The sequence below is a fragment of the Equus przewalskii genome, chromosome 17 (genome assembly GCF_037783145.1).
Source record: "Equus przewalskii isolate Varuska chromosome 17, EquPr2, whole genome shotgun sequence".
In the NCBI taxonomy this organism is placed as follows: domain Eukaryota; kingdom Metazoa; phylum Chordata; class Mammalia; order Perissodactyla; family Equidae; genus Equus; species Equus przewalskii.
The window spans coordinates 49402230-49424679 of record NC_091847.1 but is presented as its reverse complement, the minus strand read 5'-3'; the positions used below and the strand labels follow the sequence as shown (position 1 = coordinate 49424679).

General features: G+C 40.5%; 1 protein-coding gene across 18 annotated transcripts in view; it reads right to left on the bottom strand.

Annotated features, from left to right (window-relative positions):
• MYO3B (myosin IIIB) overlaps positions 1-22450 on the bottom strand; it is a 409912-nt gene that overhangs the window by 189398 nt on the left and 198064 nt on the right. For all 18 annotated transcript variants that reach the window (XR_011528407.1, XR_011528406.1, XR_011528404.1 and 15 more), the window contains 8 exons: positions 21307-21405; positions 20612-20726; positions 14372-14498; positions 13361-13571; positions 12385-12532; positions 10933-11086; positions 9643-9731; positions 7776-7905 (listed from right to left, as the gene is read on the bottom strand). Coding sequence is in view for 14 of the 18 variants with exons in the window: in XM_070580113.1 (XP_070436214.1) it covers positions 7776-7905; positions 9643-9731; positions 10933-11086; positions 12385-12532; positions 13361-13571; positions 14372-14498; positions 20612-20726; positions 21307-21405 (1073 nt within the window). In the remaining 4 variants the exon portion in view is untranslated. The remainder of the gene's footprint in view (positions 1-7775; positions 7906-9642; positions 9732-10932; positions 11087-12384; positions 12533-13360; positions 13572-14371; positions 14499-20611; positions 20727-21306; positions 21406-22450) is intronic.

Genomic DNA, 22450 nt, shown 5'->3' with positions numbered 1-22450 from the left:
CCCTATAAGAAGAGGTGATCAGGATACAGATAATATACACACAGACCAAAGGGCAACCATGTGAGGAAACTGAGAAGGTAGCCATCTGGAAGCCAAGGAGAGAGGCCTCAGAAGAAATCAAACCTGCTAATACCTTGATCTTGGACGACTAGCCTCCAGAAGTGTGAGAAAATAAATTTCTCTTGTTTAAGCCACTTGTTATGGCAGCCCTAGCAAACTAATACAGAGCCTTAGATTGGGAATCAAGACTTGGAATTTAGCTTTAGTTTATACACTGCAAGCGTTACTGAGTTATTTAACAAATATTTATTGAGGACTTACTATGCACTGGGCACTGCTCTGGGTCCCAGAAATACTGTCATAAGTAAACAGGAACAATTAGGGCTCTGCTCTCAAGGAGCTTACAGGCTAGCATGTGAGGTAGGGGGAGGGGAGAAGGAATGGAGATAGACAGGATAATGTCAGCTCCTGATGGAGCGAGTTAAACAGGGTGATGTAATACAGTGAGTGGTGAAGTGTGGGGCTACTTTCTATTGGGGGGACAGAGAAGGACTCTCTTTGGAGGTGACATTTAAACTGGATTCTGGATCACAAGATGGAGACAGCCCTGTAAAGATATGGGGAAAGAATGCTTCAGGCAGAGTGAGCAGCTGGTGCAGAGTCAGAAAAAGGCTTGGAATATCTGAGGAACAGAATAAAGACAGAAAGTGAAGGGTAAAGTTTAAGAAGATGGGGACAGAGGCAGTCAGGGACAGGTCATGCAAGACTTTGTAGAAAAAGAAAGGAGTTTAGATTTTATTCTAGGTGTGATGAATGGCCATTGGAGGCTTTAAGCAGGGGTGTGACATGATCGGATTTACATTTTTACAACGACTGCAGTTTAGGTGTTAGGCTGTGTGAGGAAAGAGTAGAAACAGTCTACTTAGGATGTCAGGTGAGAGATGCTGTAGATGCATCACCCTGCTCTCTGCCTTCATCTTCACATGGCGTTCTCACTGTCTGTGTCTTTGTGTCCAAATTTCCCTCTTTTATAAGCACACCAGTCGTACTGGATTACTTGATGACTTCATTTTACCTTGATTACCTCTGTAAAGAACTATTTCCAAATAAGGTCACATTTTGAGAAACTGGAGGTTAGGACTTCAACGTATCTTTTTTGGGGGGTGACACAATTCAACACATAAGAAGGAGTCAAAAAGATGGAAGATGCTATGTTGATATGAATGATCACATTAAGAGGAATAAACAGATGTTGCAGAAGAGAGGAGGAATAACTGCAGGATCAAAGACCTCATGAAGGTGGGAGGGGAAGGAATGAAGGAGATAAGTGGAGAGCTGGCCTTTCCTAAGAGGAGGAATAGTATAGTAATTTAGATTAGAAGGAAGACAGAAAATGGGAACAGATGCAGGTGGATGGGTAGATTTGGTTCATCCATCTATTTATTTATTCAGGAAATATATATTGAGTGCCTACTATATGCCAGGTATTATTGAAGGCTTTGAGGATACAGGAATAGACAAACCACAAAAATCCCTGATGTCTTGGAACTTACATTATAGTCGAGGGAGACAGACAATAAACAAAAATATAAGTAAAGAGTACACAGAATGTAAGGTCATGATAAGTACTAAGGAGAAAAATAAAACAGGAAATGGGAATATCAAATATTGAGCAGGTTGAAATTTTAACTAGAATAGCCAGGAAAAGTAGATTTTGAGAAAAGACCTGAAGAAAGTGAAGAAGCTAGCCACGGGTATGTCTTGGGGAAAAATGTTCCAGATAGAGGGAATAGTAAGTGCAAGGACACCTACATAAAACCTATAGCTAACATCATACTTAATGGTGAAAGACTAAATGCTTTTCCCCCAAGAGCAGGAACAAAGCAAGAATGTCTCCTCTCACCACTTCTATTCAACATTATACTGGAAGTCCGAGCCAGTGCAATAAGGTAAGAAAAAGAAATAAATGGCATAAGATTGGAAAGAAAAACAAAAGGATTATTTACAGATGACATGCCTGTCTATGTAGAAAATCCCTAAAAATCTACAAAAACTAAAACAACCCAAAACTCCTAGAATTAACAAGTGAGTTTAGCAATGTTGTGAGAGACAAGGTCAATTCACAAAAATCAATAGTATTTCTATATACTAGTATTGAATAATTGAAAACCAACATAAAAAAATTTATATTAGTTCCAAAAATTGAAACACTTAGGTTTAAATCCAACACAACATGTACAGGCTCTGTATGCTAAAATCAAAATACTGATTAAAGAAATAGAAGAAGATCCAAATAAGCAGGCATACTGTGTTAGTGGTTTGAAAGATTCAACATAGTAAAGATATCAATTCTTCCCAAATTGATCTATAGATATCATGCAATTCCAATCAAAATCCCAGCAGGATTTTTTATAGATATAGCCAAGCTGCTTTTAAAATTTATATGGAAAGGCAAAGGAACTGAAATAGCCACAACAATTGTGAAAAAGAAGAATTAAGTTGGGGGAATCACATTACTTGATTTTAAAACTTACTATAAAGCTACAATAGTCAAGGCAGTGTGGTATTGGGGAAGAGTTAAATACACAGATCAATGAAACAGACCAATACAAATATCACCAATTGATTTTTGAAAAATGCTAAAGCAATTCAATGGAGAAGGGACAGTCTTTTTAATAAATGATTTAGGAACAACTGGACATACTCATGAAAAAAAACTGAACCTCACACCTTACACAAAAATTAACTCAAAATGGATGCTAGATCTGAATGTAGAATGTAAAAGTATTTATTGACCATCTATTCACACAGCTCCACAGACTCTTTGGGTGCATGCTGGTTCTCCCTAGTCAGTCTTCAACACCCTTGCTCAAGTTTTCCTTTCTCACTCTGAAGCTGTTCTCCAGGAGCCCACCCTGACCACCCACAGTGTTTCAGATCGGCATCAGGAGCCCACCCTCAGCTCAGCAGCCAGCCATCATTTATCCATCTTGTCCCCTGCCCCGTTTGCCCAGGGTCCTTTCGTCAAGTCCTATTCACTTAATCATCCCACTTCCACCTCCCTCTCCTTTCCAGTGCTGTAGACACTGGCTTAGAACTGGCCCCATTACTCCTAGACTGCTCAATTTTCTCCAGTCTCGTATTTAAAAAAAAAAAATCTCGACCAAGAGGACTTGCTTAGTTAAAAGAAGTCTTCCCCTATGTTGGCCCATGATCTGTCCATGACTTTTCCTTCTATTTTTACTGGTATAGACATAGTGCTTATATTGCTGCCAATTATTGATTTACATGCCTGTTCAGAATTTACATTTCTTGTGCATCCTTTTTATTTTTACAAGTTGGCACTATCTGTCCTTGACTATTCTGGCTGGATTTTCTTTTATTCCGTCTAGAAAGCATCTATGCATAGCACTATATCTAGACAGATGCTGAATATAGAATTATCTATTGACTGAAATATACTCTCAAAGTACATAGAAAGCAGCAGGCCTGTGTGTGAGGAAGAACTCACTCCCCAGGGCTCCCTGATGGGGTTGGCTCGTTAGACCCTCCATTTTAGGAGGAACTGAGCACTGTCCCTGTCTGTGACCCTGGAACTTTGTCACTTAGAGGCAGTTCATGCTACCAGACCCATTTGCTGAACTGCCAGGATGGAGAGGCAGCCTTAAGTAGAAAATGAAAACTCTTGAGAGATGGTTACCTAAAGGTATCCTCTTAAGAGCTTAATGCTGAACTCGAGAGGTCCAGAATCAGGAACAGACAATTAACAGCAAATATTTTAGCAGTGAAGGCATTATAGTGCTTTTCAGATATAATGTGGGGGCTCCTCTTGGCCCCCTCCCCATCCAAATAAAAAGAGGAGCCAGTGGAAGTCAAGATAGAGAGACTTGACTGTTGGTTTTCACTCCACTTCAAATTCCAAGGGAGAGACCTGAGACTTCTCGGACAGAAGGCAACAATGGAGACAAAACTCAGTTCTAGATTCTGAAGCAAATCCAGACTTAGGGGCTCAGAGAACGTTCTCTCTGGTGCTACTCTTGTTTTTTCTAGTTTCTCCCAAGTTCCTAACTCCTTTAAAACCCCAAACTACTATTTGGAAATCAGAATTCATATTTAAAGACAGAAATGGATTTTTCAAGTTTCTTTTGAAACCTCCTCTTCTCTTTCCTCCCCTGAGTCTTTTGAACTTTTCTCTAGTTTACTGGTAGCAAGTAGAACATTCCCCAAACAGGAAAACATGCAATGAAACCTTGTTGTAACGTCCATCCTTTTAATATTTTTCTACCTAGATCATTCAGTTTGACAAGTCCCAGCTGAAGGGTTAGAATGTAGTGTTGCTGCCACATCAAATTTTCACACAAAAAATCTTCAGAGAACTTATCAACAGGCAGGATTACAAAGAAAAGAAAAGAGATGTCTAAAGTGGCCCATCTACAGGCAAAGGAGTGGTACCATAAGCATGAAAGGGGAACAGAGAGAATGTGCATTGACTGCGGCTGCCTCTGTTTACCCGATTGTCACTGACTATCTTGGAATGAGTGTGTGCCCCTCAGGCCTAGGCATCTCTACCACCAGATGCAGCTGTGTACCAGCAGAAGGTAAGGGGGCTGCAGAAACCTGGGAGGAACCCTATCACCTGATGACCCTGGGCCTCATGATTCCAATCCCTAGGTTTTTTAACATTTTCAGTATTTTGGGATGTACAACATGAACAGGAAGGTGGGTACAAGAAACAGGAAAACGTCAACTGGATTACTCTAATTTTATATTATGGTTTTATACAAACACACATACAGGTTAATTTTCTCAACCCTGCTAAGAGATTAAACCAAGGGCCAATAGTTCTGTTTGCTATCTGCTAGTGAAGGGATTGTTACCTGCCCAGCAGCCCAGAGAGGAGGCTGACTTAAAAGGACAGGAATGTCAGCTGGAAGCTCTCTGACGCCTGCGTTTGAAAGCAAAGGACAGCAGCAGTCTAGCTACAAGGAAACTTCAACTTAATGGACAGAAAATCTTAGATAAAGAAATTAAAGTTTTTCTTTGCATTTTAAGACATCTCTCTTTTTTGGAAAATAAAAGTATTATTGTGAAATAGAATGCACGTACAGAAATGTGTACAAAACATGAATGTAGAGCATAATAAATATTATAAAGCAAACATCCATGTACCACCACCAAGACCAGAAGCCAGAGCACTGCCAACATCCCATAGGGGTCTCTCTTCTCAAAAGTGAGGAGTCCAACACTGGACTTCTTTTTTAAATTTGGGGCTAACAGCCTCGTAGACTTACCAACTTTGACCTTTTTCTTTCCTCCCTGTAGTTCATCCTCCAAAAGAGGTTTGTAAAGTAATTGCTCACAATATCTATGCTCACTGAACTAGTGCTCGATTTAATTTTAATAAAACAATTATTTAAGGATTTGATGCAGGACAAAATAAAAATAAAAATGACAAAAAAAAAAAAAAGGGTTTCTCACACACTGAAAATATCAGCATATCCTTTTCCAAAACGCTAGGATGTGTGAGACGTTGCTTCCAGCCAGAATGCTGAGATGCACAGGCACATCTCCCTTTGTCAGGGGCACATGCCTGAAACAAGCATTTGCAGTTTCAGCAAAAACAGCACCACCTACTTCTATTCAGTAAGGTTTTCCCACCTTCAAAGGCTGTAACATAATAAAACCTAACATATAGAATGTGAAGTTTTTAAAATTTAGAAGCTTAATTAATATTCTGCACTTCAGCATAGGATGTACAATCTCTTTAGAATTGAGGTTTGAGGGCAAATATTGTCATAAGGAGATAAATTAGCGCCAATTCTAGACAGAAAGTGAAAGTAAAAGGAAGTTCCACTTGCTTTAGGGCAAAGGCATATTATCCTTATCTTTATATCCCCTCTGCTGCGTAACCAGTGCCTTATTATTAGAAGCTATTTATAGATGTTTATTGATTAAAGGCATTTTTACATGAATAATTTCAGAAAAAGAAAATAGAATCATGCTTATTAGTTTTGATGTGTGTTCGTGGCTTCTTAATTATACTCAAAATGTGGAGAAAATTAAGCTTAGGATTTCAAAAACTATTATTCATAATAGACTCAGGAATGCAAGGAAGCTGTGAGAAAAACACATTTTTTTCTAGTCTTATTTTTCACTTTTGTTTCCTCCAGGTAGTGTGGAGCCCAGTTTCAGGGCAAGAATCAGAAAGAGTTACAAGACAGGAGAAAACTCAAAAAAAAAAAAAAAAAAAGAAGCGAGGCTGTCTCTTTGTTCCCGTTCCTCCCTAGATTAGGCGATCAAGGGCAAACAGAAGGCTGGCTGCAGAGCCTGACTTCTTGCACAGTGCCACCTAGTGGCCCAGGATCTGAAATGGTTTTTATTTTGCCAAAGGTTGAAAAATTGGAAATTCCAAAGTTGTGAACAGATTTGATAAGTCGTTACTCATATTTATGGGAGAGTGTAAATACCAGCTGACAAGCCATTTGGATAGATTTCATTTCAAAGAGTGTGTCTCCTATCAATAATGGCCATGTCTTCACTTCTACACACAAGTCGCCCGACTAGTCTACACCTGAGTGGTGAGGCAGCATCCTCTCTGCCCACACCTGCCCACGCTTTCCCAGGAGTCGATAATAAATCAAATCTTGGCTGTGCCCAAAGGAAGTCTGGAAAGGAAGCTGGAGGTCAGCCTTCTGATGGGCAACCTACTATTTTTGTTTAAAGGAGCATGTTTAAAGAAAGTTAAGAACCTGGTCTTAACTTGCCTTCCAAGTTAAAATGAAGCTAAGGTTGTAGATTGTGGCTTTTTTCTTGGCCAAGCTTTTCATTCCTCTGCATGTTGCTAAAAATCAGACCTGGCAGGCACTCTCTTTTAGCATGCGAAGGCCCCACGCTAGACATCGGTGCCAATAATTTCAAGAGGGACGTGGCAAGAAAGAAAAGGAAATTACGAACAATGATAAAGAGGTTTCCCGCCTCCTTTCTTAAAAGCATACCCACAGCTGTTTCCAGACATTGCTCAAAAACATAAAGCCCTTGAGAGGAAAGCTGTGAGAAGACCAAGTTGTCTGCCTGGCCAAAGGCAGCAGAATCTCAGGTAATTCAAGAGTTGACTCAATTAGAACCCATCTGGCAAAACAGCAAAGATCAGGAAGTTCCATTTTTTGGCTGTAGTTTCCGGCTTCCTGGAACGAAAACTGACTGAGCAACTAAAGAGAAGTTGAATTTAAGTAGGCCAAGGCCATGTATGTAGGCCAATGATGGACCTGTTCCAAGTTGGTTAGGAGAGTGGCAGGGTAGGTCAACAAGTGGGTGGGAAAGTTGGACCAGGTGACTTCAAGATTGGATGACCTTTGATTCACTACACTCCCTTCACTTGGAATCATACATGAATAGAAATAATCTTCCCAATAGTTCTAGGTAAACTGAGACCACCCTAGAGTGTTTAGCATGAATTGATAACACATGGTTTTATAAATGAAAGAATGAAAAGAGGCAGACAGAGAAAATGAGAAGTCTAAGAGCTGATGTTATGCAAAGTGTGTATGTGCATGTGTTTATACACGTGTGTGTGTGTATACTCTGGTGCTGTGCAATTAAATTGCAAAAGAAACAATCACTTTCCTTTTCTTGAACTTAGTCAGATAGATCTCTACTCCTGCTTAAAATTCAAAATGTTAGCAATGCAGCCCTGGTAATACTGAGACACTAACCAGAAAACCCCAGCAAGGCATGTAGAAGCATGAGGCCCAGGGCTGTCAGGGGGTTCCAAGTACCTGTTTTGGTCAAAGGGATTGAGAAGAGTTGCTGAAGCAACTTGTTTTTCGACGTTCTCAGGACTACAACCACATCGGCAGGGAGAGTGTCTCTGTTTTTCTCAAGAACCCCAGAAGCATCATATAATACCTGCAACACGAATATCAAATCGCAAATTAGCCAATACTGTCCATTGTTGGTGACACTGGCAGGTTGTCTGAGGTCAGTCATTAATCGAACTCCATATAGAATTCATCTTGACACAGCCATGCTTTTAAATCCAGACCACCAGATAAGGGGAAAAAATTGTAACTTTTGACAGGCCAGTTTATTTTAACTTCTTGTTCAGTTGAAGAAAAGAGTCATAGCAAAGCTATATCACATCAGAATAATTATGGAAATATACTGGACTCTCACTGTATGTGAAGCATCCATCCTATAAGGTAAATACTATTATCATCTCCATGTTACTGCTGCGTAAACAGACCTTAGAGAAAGGCTGAGTCCCTTGGTCACACATTTCACAAGTGGTAGGCATACATCAAAACCCAGGCAGTTTGGCTCCATGCTCATAACCACTGTTCTCTCACTGCTTCCCAAGGTACTCATGGGACCTGAGTGAGTATTCAGAGATGCTGAGCGAGAAGTTCTCAGAACAGAGGGGTCAGAGAAATTTTAAGGAACACTCCAGAGAAATAAGATTAAGTGGCAAATGAATTCAGTAAAAGACACAGAGCCCAGAAAGAAAAGGATCCTTTTTTCCATTAAAATCAAGAAAGGGGAAGAGGGAGAAAGAAGGAAGAAGAAGGGTGAGTAGGAAATAGGTATAAAAGGACAGAGAGATGGAAAGAGAGGTGAGAGGAAGAGGACGACAGGAATGGGAGGCAGAAGAGAAGAATGGGGGCAGGGATCAGGGAGATTCGATCCAGTTGACATGTAGAGGAGATTACTATGCAGTCAGACATCAATGCTAAGGCAAATGAAGTATTTAAGGGTAAAAACTGGATTGCAACTTCTAACAAAGATCCAAAATAGATACCAGACACTATGTGGAGACAAAACCAATCCCCTTTTACTTGTATTAAAACTGCCTTTTAACCAACCTCCAGTCAAGCAAAATTAATTTCAATGTCATAATATGAACGTGAAAAATAATTCTGATAAGTCTTAAATCAACAAAATAATCCAAAATGCCTTTTATTGAACTCCCATCCATTTTCTGGACCGAGGACTTTAGCAGACCCCACCGGAACCAACTAGCCATAATTCAAATGGCACCTTTGACAGTTACTCAAGCAATGAGTTGTTGGCTACAGAACTAGAGAATTTCCGGAATCAGTCATTAATCTGCTTCAGGAACTTGAAATTGAGACTGAGGCATAATATATGAAAAGTGGAAATTTCAGTTAATGTTGTAAAAGCTTAACATCTGCATAATGAAGTGAAATTTTTTTCCCTTTTCATCTAGACATTTTTGGTGCCCTGTAGACATATACTTAAAGTGCTAAAAATTAAGCCCCACTGTGATATTAACCCTTCTCCATTACCTACACATTTCCAAATGACTTTCAAATGTGAACATTCACTGCTAAACACTGCAAACGCTATAATATGTTTTCTCTCTGGAGAGCTGTCACATCTAGGCCAAATCTCAGGTGAGAAGCAGATGGCAGCTCTGCGGGCCACCCCAGTGAGAAATTGCTTCTTTGCCAGGGGCAACTTTCTGTGAACAGCACCACTGAGAAAGTTTGGGAATTATGATTAGGTGTTCAAGAAGAATTAAAAGGAGAAAGAAATCTGCAAGCAATTTCGTCAGCAGCACAGACAGGGTAATATGGACACTTACCTCCTGTCAAATTCAGGTTTAATAACTTACGCTTGCCTCACCTTTCCAGCATAGTGATGAATGCCAAAGCACAGCTCCACTCCTTTGGGCCTCCAAAAGTATTTGCATCGTAGATTATCTTCAAATTTATCTGTGTGGATTTTCATGTTTAAAAGTTACAATGTGAATTGTTTGCCCCTTCAAACAAAAATGTGCTCCTCTAGCCATGAGTGACCCAAAATAAGGGATTTCAGGGGAGCCTGATATTACCATCGTATGTACAATGGTGGAGAAAGATCCCCTGTAAGATGGGCATTTACAATCAAGTCCTTGTTTAATTGTTTCATATTGTTTTTAGTGTCAGGCTGTACCCTAAGATTTCATTCTCTGTTCTCTCTAAGAACCCCTAGCATGGACATTGATGACACCAGAAGTTCAGCCAATTAGCTTTATAACTACGAAGATACAGAAGGCAAAAAACTCTAGTTTAAACTCATCTTGGCAACCTGTGACAATTTTATAGATAAAAGGAACCACTGAGGGTGACAATCTCAACTTCTAGAAGTGAATCTATCCCACAAATCAATTTCCCATCTGGGAAAAAGGCTCAAAACTTTCTGTTCCTCCCTCAACAAACAATTTTGCTATTGTTGTGATTGAGAGCCTAGTCTGTGTGAGGAACTGTGCTAAGCACCTAAGGGATGCAAGGATTGGGGCTTTGTTGCCCCAAGCATTTCACAATCTAAGTAAAGGACAGGATCATGTGCAACACTGAGGATTTGAGAAGAAGGAGGTCAAGAAAAACAGGGGTAAAACATAAAGGGCCTTTAATGCCAGGAGGAGGTGTTTAATTGTCATCCCATGGATACCAGAAGAATGAAAAGGTAGCTTTAGAAAGACTAAATTAGCTGGGCTGTCTATGGCAGAGGGGAGGAGTACGAGCCTGGAAGCCAGAAGACCAGAAGGGGCTTTTATACAAACTTGGACTAGAGGTTGACGGGGATCCAGGAAGAGATATGAGAGAAGAGTACGAAAAAGAGAGGAAGCAAGTATTGGTTACGGGAAGTAAAGGAGAATAAGGCGTAAAAATGATATTGATATAGGGTAATGGTATTTCTGTTTGCAGAAATTGAAAGTAAAGAGGGTTTGAGAGATGGTGATAGGTTTGCTTTAAGACACAAATTCTATCAGGACATTTGCTGAACATTTCAATTCACTAAAAGCAGGATCTATACTTTTATAACCCACTGGGTGGCCAAAACACACAGGATAGATTCATTAAACCAAACTCATTTGATGACATGAGGCAAGTTCTCTTCTGAGCGTCTATGCCTTTTCCAAAAGGTACCCACCAACTAGCGTCTGATCAGTTGCTCGGGGAAACCGACTTTCCTCATCTAAAAGTGCAAGCAGTCCCAGGGGTTTCTGGAGGAACATATCCAAGAGTGGGCGATTGTCCTCATACTCCACGGGTGTAGCGTCAATGCCCTCATTCTTATATTCCATCTGGAAGGAAATGGATTGTGAATCTCTCCAGCCCAAAACTGACCTAGGTACCACCAGGCTGCTTCAGCACGCACTTTCTGTGTCAGGCCACACTGAATGGATGTGGAAAACAGGGTCTGTTTAACGTTAGTAGGAAAGGACTCTTCTGCATATAACACTGTTGAAGCTTTGGTTTTAAGTCTGACCTACGGGTGGCCTGTGGCAGGCAGCAGAAGCTTGCAAAAGAAGGGATGGCTCTCTGTCTCCCAAACACGAACTTGGTAACTCATAATTTAGAAACTGATGTAGAAAGGAAGAGAAGTTGAAACAAATTTATTTTGGTGACAAGTATGGTTTAAACCAGGACTAAAGTAAACTTCTATCTTTTGCAAAGGGTTCTGCAAGGGAATCATCTCAGACTAAAAAACTAGAAAAATTCCAGATTTCCCAGGGAAATAAATGGAAGGAACCCAGACTGAAACAAAGTCGAGTTTTGCGCAGGATGAGCAGAGAGAGGAATGTGATACAGATTTATCCACCTTCAGTGACAAAAATCAATACTGGTATTTTTACTCCATGTCTTGTGTTTACCTAATCACAGTATAGTTTGTGTGTGCGTCCTCACTCCTGCATTAAAACAAGAGGCTTGGTCAGAATGTTTCAGTATTGCAACTACTTCATACAGAAGAGTCTTGGAGTTGGGGTAGGGGGTGGGGTGGAGGAGAAGGGCCACTAGCCTTTGGGTCCACTAGCTTCACACCCTGTTTTATTGACCTTTAAACTCATAGGGGAAAGATTTCCATTTCAGAAAACTGCGAACAAATCTTACTCCTCCCTGGAGACACTCTAGTTCCTGCGGGATCTGGTATGCAGAAGACAGGGGTTGGGGATGGCCAGTTTGGGAGTTAAGTAGCCAGTGTTGAGAACCACTGCCCAAAACAGTAAGAACCCATATCCTGAATTCAAGATCATCTTGTGTCATTTTAGACACAATCATAGATATTTTTAGTTAAATAAAGTAGAAGAGAATACAGCATTTGGGGAAATACACATGAAACAGTTTGGAAGCAATATTAAAATAATTGGCTTGTCACCAGCTCCACTCAAGTGAGGAAATGTACCTTTCTGCAGAAATCAAGACCTCTTTTTTTCAGACTAAATTTAGACTTTATTTATTTTGACAAGACTGCCTCACCAGTGGTTTTTTTCCTTAGAGCCTTTTACTTGTTTGTCTGACTAACAGGGTTTTTGCTTTAAATTGGGGCAGCACAGAGACACCTTCCCCCATCAGCTTTAGTGACTTCAGAGTTCATTATTACCTGTTCAAGAGCAAAAACATGCTGATTGAAATAGTACTGGATTTGCTCATTGGCGATGTTTATGCAGAGCTGCTCAAATGAATTTCTCTGAAAGTTCTCGAACCCAAAAATATCCAAGATCCCCACATTCAAACCATCCTCTGCACTACTGCATGAGAGAGAAGAACAAAACCCTTTAGGGGAGGAAACATCCAGCTCAGAACAATGAGAATACATGTGCCTGAGGGCTCATCAATACATGTACTCGCTCATGGAAAGCAGCCTCCTGCCGCCTCTAAAGGAAGAAACAGTTTATGTCTTAAACCATTTGTTCCTTCAGTCTTCAACAGCATTTCCAGTTTCTTTTTTAAAGCAGTAGAATCCTTTAAAATCTTACTCAGAAGCTCCATAAACAGAGAGATTAAAGAAGAAGCACTCTGTTTGAAGGGGCTAGAGCTGCTGCTCATTTATTCTTCTACTTTCCCATCCACAAGGCTTAACTGGAAGAACACTATTTAGAATTTGATGTTGTCAATTCTTCCACAATACAGAAACCACTAACGCTTAGGAAAGAAAAAGTAGTAGTGGTAATAATGTAAGATACTGTGCTTTGAAACTTTTCATGAAATGTCTCAGTTGATTCTAAGAGCAACACTATGAGGAGGATATTACTACCCTCATTTTACAGACGAGAAAACCGCGACTTAGAACAAACAGCTGATTAAACTGTAGAGCTTGTCTGTGAACCCAGTTGGTCCAGCTCCCAGGCAAGCCTGTTCTCTTAAACACTACACTATAATGGCTCTGTCAAGCATGTGCTTCTCAGGTATAAACACTTCAGCTCTCCTGGATCCTCCTGTGACTTTTAAAGGAGAAGGCCTGAGAGCTTTGCTAAAGAAAACCCAAGAAAGGTCCAAACACTTCCTCTTGCAAACTGTAAGAGACACCAGGGTCAGTGACAGCTGTCCTGAGGCCTCTGCTCCCTAGGGGAACTTGCCATATGTTTTTGTCTGGCTGCAGGAGTGTATTGATGCGATTTACAATCCAGCTGAAGAGCCTCCCATACAGGGCTTTGGACATGGCATCTCGGACGTCTGCAGCCCTGTCGACGGTGTTGGTGCGGATGATAGTCTCGCCCCGGGTTACCACACAGTACGAGGTGAGGGCCTCCTGGAGCTCTTGAGGGCTGATGCAGAGAACACAGGCAGCTGGAACAAAGAGTGAGGATGACACCCGAGAATGTAGTCATCTATCCACCTACTCATTCAGCCAGCCAGCCAGCATTTACTCAACATCTTCTATGTGCCAGGCTCTATCCTCAGCACTTCAGAGTCAAAGATAAACAAGCCAGGTCCCTAACCCCAAGAAGCAATCAGAATGACACAGTTTCTCCCAAACTGCTCTGAAAGCTCTTGGCAGGTGTTAAAGAAAAAAAGTGGGAGGAAGTGGTCTTTAGTCAAATGAGTTGGACCAATTGCTGGAGACTACAGTCTCCTCTTAGAGAGTCACAAAGCACATTAGTATATTAGAGGCCATAAAAAGTGCTGCAGTTTAACACAAAAGGTGTTTACTTTATTTAAATCAGTTTCTTTTTCTAACTCAGGATTCTTATTCCTTGTGCACTCATTATTACCTGTAGAACTTTAAAAATAAATAGACACCTGCTTTCTCCCCAGCAGATGCTGATTGAGTGGCTTCAGAGTGGGGTCCAACCTCTTGTATTTTTTTCCAAAATTTGCAGATGATTTTCAAAAGCAGCCAGTGTTGAGAACCACTGCCCAAAGTTACCTGCCATGGAATTCTTTTCTGCAGAACACCTATCTGCAGCTTATGGAAAGAACACTGATGTTCTACAAGACATCTTTTGGGAAGTACTGGTTAGTAAAAACACCCAGCACCAGCAGAAGAACCAGCAATAGCCACACAACATTTTAAGAGTCAAGAAAAACTACCAAAGTGAAAGAAACATGTACTTTGGCAACACATTGCACAGGCATCAAATAATTACCATTTTCCAAAGCTTCAGCATTGGGGACCTCACTTTTATCAGTTTGATGTTGAGAGGAAATAGCTGCAAACTCAATGTTCCCAATATTCAAAATTCCAGCCAAAATTCTGTACACTGAGTGTACCTCCTGAAAAGGACATCAAGAAGGTGATTGTCAATCAAACTAACAAACCACTAGCACTGTGATGGAAACTGCTGTTTGTCCACCAAAGTTCACCCTTCCTCTTTTCCTGAGCACACAAATTTCTTAACCCCCCTCACAGTTAGGGGTGGCCATGCAACTAAATTCTTAACAAAGGAGCAAGTGGAATGATGTTGGCCACTTCTGCGCCTGGCCTTATGGAAGCCAGCCTGCCTCCTCCTTGCTTTCTTTCCCAGCTACCCAGCCTCAACCATGCCATTGATTAGAATGCCGGAGACCAATGATTGCATGGAATGGAGTTGTTCTGCAGCCTGAACTTCTTACCTTAGAATGTTCATACAAGAGAGAACTGATCTATGTCCTTTAAGCCACTTTTAGTCTTTTACCCTAAACTAAAACCAGCATCCAAATTCAGGTAAGGTTCTTTCTTCAAAACAAGAGAGCAGATGTTTCCTTAAACTCTTTTGAATATAGCTTTTATGAAATAGTTGGCAGGGCATTCATTGATGGTTCACTAGAACGTTTTGAAGTAAAATAATGGAGTATGTACTTATAAATGAGGTCAGGAAATATTTTGAAAGACTTAGGAGAAATTATCTGTGATACTGTGATATAATAAGAAATATATATATTTGGTCCTCATACTGATTTCTGACACAAGAACTTCTAAAACTTTTGGAATTTTCCTGAGTGATAGTGGTGAGAGGCGTGTCCTTTGTTATTCATAATAAGCTGTTTCAACCATACCTGAGTTTGTGCTAATGAGGTGACTTTTGGAGGATGGGGGCTAGTTGCCAGAGGAACCAATCATGTGATTAAAGGGTTGGAACCTTTTAGCCACCCGCCCCTCCTCTCCTCTGGAAGGGGAGAGGGGCTGGAGATTGAGTTAATCACCAAAGGGCAATGATTTAATCGGTCATGACTATGTAATGGAACCTCCATTAAAACCCCTAACTGATGAGGTTCAGAGCACTTCTGGGTTGGTGGACACATGGAGGTGGTGAGAGGAGGTGGCACCCCCTCCCAATACCTTGCCCTATGCATCTCTTCCATTTGGCTGTTCCTGAGTTGTATCCTTTATGATAAACCAGTATTAGTAAGTAAACTATTTTCCTGACTTCTGTGAGTTCTTTTAGCAAATTACTAAACCCTAGGAGGGGGTCCTGGGAACCCCCAATTTATAGCTGGCTGGTCAAAAGTAGAAGAATTCTGGGACTTGTGATCGGTGTCTGAAGTGGGGACAATCTTGTGGGACTGAATCCCTAAGTTGTGTGATCTGATGCTAATTCCAGGTAAACAATGTCAGAAATGAATTGAATTACAGGAGAATTGATGGGTGTGGGAAAAACCTCCACACAATTGGTGTCAGAAGTATTGTAAGCAAAAACAGTTCAGATGATGTCTTATTTTTACACCGAAAGTTGAACACATAACATTAATGGTGAAAAAAGCAGCACCGATGGTTAAAAAATAATGTACAATTATTTATTTAAGCATTTGCCTTTCCTATAGGTAAGACAAACGAAATATACAGCCAGGAAATTTCTGCATCTTACACTTATAGATAGAGAAAAGTACTTCCACAAAAAATACTCAGGCAGGGCACTTGATTTAGTACTATACATAGCAGCAAACTAATAGAACTGTCATTAGACCATTGATAAAGCATTGTTCCCAAATCTAGGCTTTCTGTAAACATTACTCAGTAAAGCCAAAAAACTGAACACAGACTGTAACACTGACATCTGCTGGATACCTGATAATGCTACAAAGACAAATGAGGATTTTAAACTGGGTTTCTACTATAGATAAATATTGCTCTTCAAACTTCTAAATCAAAGGCAAGATGTCATGTTTCTGACGTCAAGAATCATTGTCTTAACCACACAACTTAAGAGTAGCTAAGGAGAACACCTCCCAAATGGGTTTTCTGGGATTAGGCTGAATTTAACATGACAGCACCTCATTACGTTGATCAATATACAGTGTGAGGTTGTGGAATGCATCCAGCAACTTCCCAAGGAGGCAGAGCCCGAGGGTAACACAGAGACTCAACAGCAGTGAGTTCTATATCTGTTATTTCTATCTCCAGTTATCTCAAGGGCTAATCTAGAACTCTCAATACTCTTAGGGAAAAAATGTATTTCCTCTAATTAAAACACACACACCACGTATGACAGTACAAGCCATGAAACCTCACAAAATGAGACTTCCAGGCATTTCACCACTGGGGTGATCATCCCCAAATGAAATGGTGGTTCTCGCCCTGTTGCTTCTCTGGCAACACCGTCTTCAGCACAATGCTCAGACACATCCTCTTTTAAAGAGGAAAACTACCTAGGACCTTCAGTGAAAACTTTGGGGTTCAAATACTGTGTGAATGACTGAAGTTAATGGTAGGTGGGTCTCCTTCCTTGGTTCATTGAGAAAAACTCAAGAAGGGGTATCCAGTGCTCACCTCATTATGGAGGTATCAGCCATAGGTTCCCTGTGCTACATTTCCAGGCTATTCGACTTGACTCCTTCAGTCTCACCCTTGGGTTAATTAGATCTTCCTTTCTGGCCTATGAACTTACATCCACTCTTGTGTTTGGGTCAAAACATCACCCAAATACAGTCACAGTAGTATGTCCATCTACGGGATTACTCCTCCCTCCCCAATACTTAACTGTCTCTTCTTTTCTCCCTACAGCCAACCTTGGAAGGATTTTTCACCTTCTTCACTTTGCTTATTTTCTCTTCCTTCATCTCCAGCTACTACGGAGCCTTTCCTGGCATCCCCGCCTTTGCTACCGAGTCTTGCTCTGATGCTCTATTTTTTTTATTTCTCACCAGTTTTCAATTTCCTATATGATAAAATGGAATAACCTCATTCAGGACAGAAAATACTATTAAGAAGACTAATAACTCCTCCAGCTGGGTTTCCTAATTCATTCTTGATGAATATCAATTCACTTTTACCACTAATCAGCAAAAGTTGGGGAGAAAGAGCCTTTCTCCATCAAAGCCCCATGCAAGATATATGAACTTTGATTCTTCTCTCTTTTCCTCAGAAAATAGCCCTTTTACTGATGTAGGTATTCTCCCAATAAACTTGAAGCTAAGAGGAAAACTGAGAAGGACGTTGGCTTTCTCTGTTAGCCTGGAACTGATTTAAGGAAATCACCCTAGCCTGGTTCACAGGCCTCTCACGGTAGTTCTCTGCTACCTCCCTAGGAATTTACTTGCCCTCCCAGTCTCTCTTCATCTTGATTTTTTATAAGTCTATAGTTTTTCACCAGTTCTGCCCTAAGTACTGCATTAGGCCCAGCTGAAGGGCCTTCTCCCTCACAGGCTCTATTTCAATGCCTTTACTCAGTTCTCTTTTCAGACGCTCATAACATTTGTATCTTAAAAGTCAATGGTTGGCTCAAAAACAATTTTTTTTAGGTGCTCGCCCCATGGCCTAGCGGTTAAGTTCAGCGCACTCCACTTTGGTGCCTGAGGTTCAGTTCCTGGCACGGACCTACACCACTTGTTGGTGACCATGCTGTGGCAGTGACCCACAAAAAAAATAGAGGACTGGCACAGATGTTAGCTCAGACAAATCTTCCTCAAGCAAAAAGAGGAAGATTGGCAACAGATGTTAGCTCAGGGTGATTCTTCCTCAGCAAAGAAAAAAAAAAATTTGTATATTAATCATATATCAACAAAGTAGTCTTAAAAAAAGTCAGTAGTAAATCCTATTGTTTGTCATTAAGACATTGGAAATACTCAAGAACCCCAATTTATATCTTAACATATAAGCCTTCAGTCTTTTCAGCAGTACTCTCCCAAATTCAAAATTTATTTTGAGAAAAGGGAAAAAAATTTGCCCTAATCTCAAAGCCTTCTCCCTAACTGCTTTATCAAGGGATCTGCTTATTGCGAGTAGAAGACTCCTTCCACCAGGGAAGTTTCTTTACACATTAAACTCGGGTTCAAATGTTCTTTCAGATACTTTTGGCTGATGTCGCAGAATTAAAATTCATGCTTCTGAGTCCACGCTAAGGTGTGCTACTCCTAATTTAGCTATAAAGTTTTGGGAAAAACTGAAGGGATTCCTGCAGGGGACTAGTGACATTATAAGAAAGGACAAGAACTATAATTTTAATTAAATTGACCAGTTCATTAAAGCTCTATCTAGAAACGTCCCTCAGAAAAACTTAAGAAAAAGTTTTTACATCAGCTATTTGGCATCTGCTGCCTGACCTCATTCAACTGAATCTTTCTGAATTTAGTCAAACTACTTTGAGTTTATAAACATAAAGTGAACTGAGTTAATTCATCAAAACAGAGTGTCTATAGAGATATAGACAAAGATATAACCAAAGAATTTAAAGTCAGAGAGATAAGATCCAGCCTCTTCCTTCATTCCATTTCCAAGGTTGCTAACTGACAAGGTCAGTTTATTTCCAGTATGAATTAACATGGGACATAGTGAACATACACACATATACATACAATTGCATTCTGGTTATTCATTTAACAGTCCAGATCAGGCACAAATTAATAATGTTGACTATCTTTTACATTTCCTTTCTTTTCACATTTGTTCACGCAGTCATTCATTCATTACTTCTGTACTTTTTTTTCCACAAGGGTTAGAGATGGCATACTTCAAGGATACATACTTAGCATATTTAATTTCTTTTGTTTTTAATTTTGTTATATTAAAGTAGCATCTGTTTTATTATTATTTGCAGTACATTTCTATTATTAGAACAGAGCCATTATCTACTTTCTTTTAGAGCCAGGACTAATTTCTTCACAGTATTCTATAACCATCTTTGTATTCTTTGAAAACATAATCTTATTAACCCTATGGCTGACTTCTTTATTGTTCTTGTACCCTTTTAAGGTAGAATGTCCCTAAACACTTTGGCATGACCCAGGTGACTTTAAATCGCTACTGCTATCTCCACCACACTTTGACTGTTCTGGTGATGCACCTTTGATAACAACCAGCTCCATAAATTAATAACCATAAAAGTCCTTTAACAATGCTGGAACCTGTTTAATTGTTCTCCTCTAAAAAATCCAAGGAAATATATTTCTATTTTTATCTGACCTTTGGGATTTTCCACTATCTGTCAGTTTAAAGTCTGTGGGAGGCCGACAGAGAAAATTAACAGCTGGCTAGAAAGAAGAAAGGTATTATTATGACTAAAATCAACCATGCTGGGGAGGGAAGGGTTGGCCAAACTTATTGGATTACAGAAGCAATCCTTTATCCAGAGTAGCTGTCCCAGAGTAACTCAAGTGTCTTGTAATCTAATCCCTTAAGATTTAACACTCTCACCTACTTCCTAATCATTCACCTCCTTTGTTGGAAAAGCAAAAGAATCTGTATATTTTGCAAAATTGATGGCATGAAGCCCAGATACTATAACATGAATGTATCTCAGAATAATATTTGAGCCTAGGGTTATAAATATTTTCTGTCACCCCTGGCATATATTTAATAGAGACAGCCTGTATCTAATAAGATAACAGCAGTACAGTACTTAGAGCTATAGTTAATAGTGTGCAACTGTGTACCATGGAGAAGGAAGTGATTGTAAAAACGTTGCAAAGGTTTAAATTAATTTGTCTTGGTGTACAAGGAACTACTTGCATAAATATATTTCTGTGGCTTGGGTGTAAGCTACATATTCCTGTACTCCTATTACACAATTCACTATAATGGTTGTAACAACCCCAACTCAGCAAAGGGCAGTATTGTTTTGGTATTAGTGATCACAGCTGTAGTGAAGTGATGACAGTGATAACAATTCATAGACACCTTGCACTTACAACAGTACTTCTACTCTAATGTTCATCTGCACATCATGTTAAAATGCAGATTCCAATTCACCTACTCTTGGTTGGACCTGAAAATCTGCATTTCTAGCAAGCTCTCAGGTGATGACAATGTTTCTGGTCCTCAGGTCACACTTTTTTTAACAAGACCTTATAACCTGACCAGCAGGGCATTTAAAAAGCAAGTATCCTGCCCCAAGTTAGAACATTCATATCTTCACTCACATTGATTCAAAACATTAACACTTGAGGTTCTTTCTCTCCTGACAATCACTTACCTTGTGAGTGAACCCTATAATCCTGAAGCAATGCTGAATTGCTTCAAACTGTCTTCTGTAAGACTCCTTGGAAGTTATGTCATGCATCACCCTTCCAGTCTCATCAGCTATGTACCTAAATAGCATATGAACAAACAGAATGAGCATTGACATAGTGAATGACACCCCAAATACCAGGGCATCATTGGACTCCTTCTTTGCAAGGGCATTTCCCTTACAGTCGAACACTGCAGTGAAATAATGGTGCATGTGGCTGAGTAAAATGGCTGCAACTGAGTTTTTGAATGTTCCAGGAAATGCAAATAGTGAGATGTAATTCCTGACATATCATCTGGAGTATTTCAGCTAAAGAGACTGTGAGTGTCCAGTTAGGAAAGTAGCTCCATTTATTTCCAGGTTTTGTCAATTGCTAGTTTTACATTCATTAAAAATTAACAACTGGGGCTGGCCCCGCAGCCCAATGGTTAAGTTCGCGCGCTCCGCTGCAGGCGGGCCAGTGTTTCATTGGTTTGGATCCTGGGTGCGGACATGGCACTGCTCATCAAACCACGCTGAGGCAGCGTCCCACATGCCACAACTAGAAGGACCCACAACAAAAGAATATACAACTATGTACTGGGGGGCTTTGGGGAGAAAAAGGAAAAATAAAATCTTTAAACAAAAAAAAATTAGCAACTAAATCCCCTGGCACTTACCTAGGAGGCTTTTCCTCAGGAAGTCTGAACTCAGAAAGTTTCTTTTGGTGATAAAGTCCAGCATAAATATAGTAAAATATGTGAAAATTTTTCTCTCCCCTGAAAAAAAGGGAGAGGGGACATCATTAACAACATATTCTGGGCTTCCCCACTCCAAGTGATTTATACCATTTCCTTCCCACACAAAATGTTATTCTGTAGCAAATTTGCATTTTCAGGCAATTAAATATGCTACATCCCAACTACAGAATAGTAATAGTGATAGAATTAATGTAGTAATTGTCACAATGTCACATTATTAAACACACTTATGTTTACTATGTGTAGAAGGAGGTTTTAGAGAATAGAAGATTTATAGGTAACAGCTCAGGTTACACACGTTTAGAGACCTTTCTATTGCAGCCCAAATGGCTTTGCATCTGTGCCACATGCCTTCTGTTTGCAGCCCATGTTGTTTCAGAGACAGTGATATCCAGCTTAGAGAGATCAGCCAAACTCCCTACTTTACTGGAGCCCCAGATAGGAAGTGGCTTGCTGGTGGTACAGCAAATTAAGGAGTAGAATTGGTCCCAGAACTGAGGTCTCCACTCTCTCAAACTTATATTCTTTAAAACACAATTCAGGAAGGAGGCTGAGCAAAATGGCAGGATGAGCTAACCCGGGACTCTCTCCCCTCCAAAATACAACCAAAGAAACAGAAAAACTGAATTTCAACCTATGGCCCCTAATGCTGAGACTGTCAGAGACCTAGAGAGCAAGAAGACAGAGAACAGAGAGGCTGAAGCTGGCCTCGGAGGAAGTGGAACGGGGTAAGAGAGAACATCACTCCCTCCTCTAGAGACTGGGATCGCTGCCACGGGTGAGGGAAGGAGCGGGGGAGGGGCCGCGTGACTGGGAGATCGTCCAGGACTCCCACCGCCGGTGCAGTGGAAACCCACTGATGGGGGAAAGCTTCCCTGTGCAAGGACCCCATCAAGCCAGGTCCCCGGGAGACCAGAGAACGAGAGCTGATCAGAATCCAGATCAGCTCATGAGAGAAACTGCTCCTACCCCCGCAAACCACGCTGGCTGCTGCCATCTTGGCTGAAGGCAGAGGGCTCAGAACACGTGGCTCTCGACCCCCATCTAGTGGCGACAGGCTGTA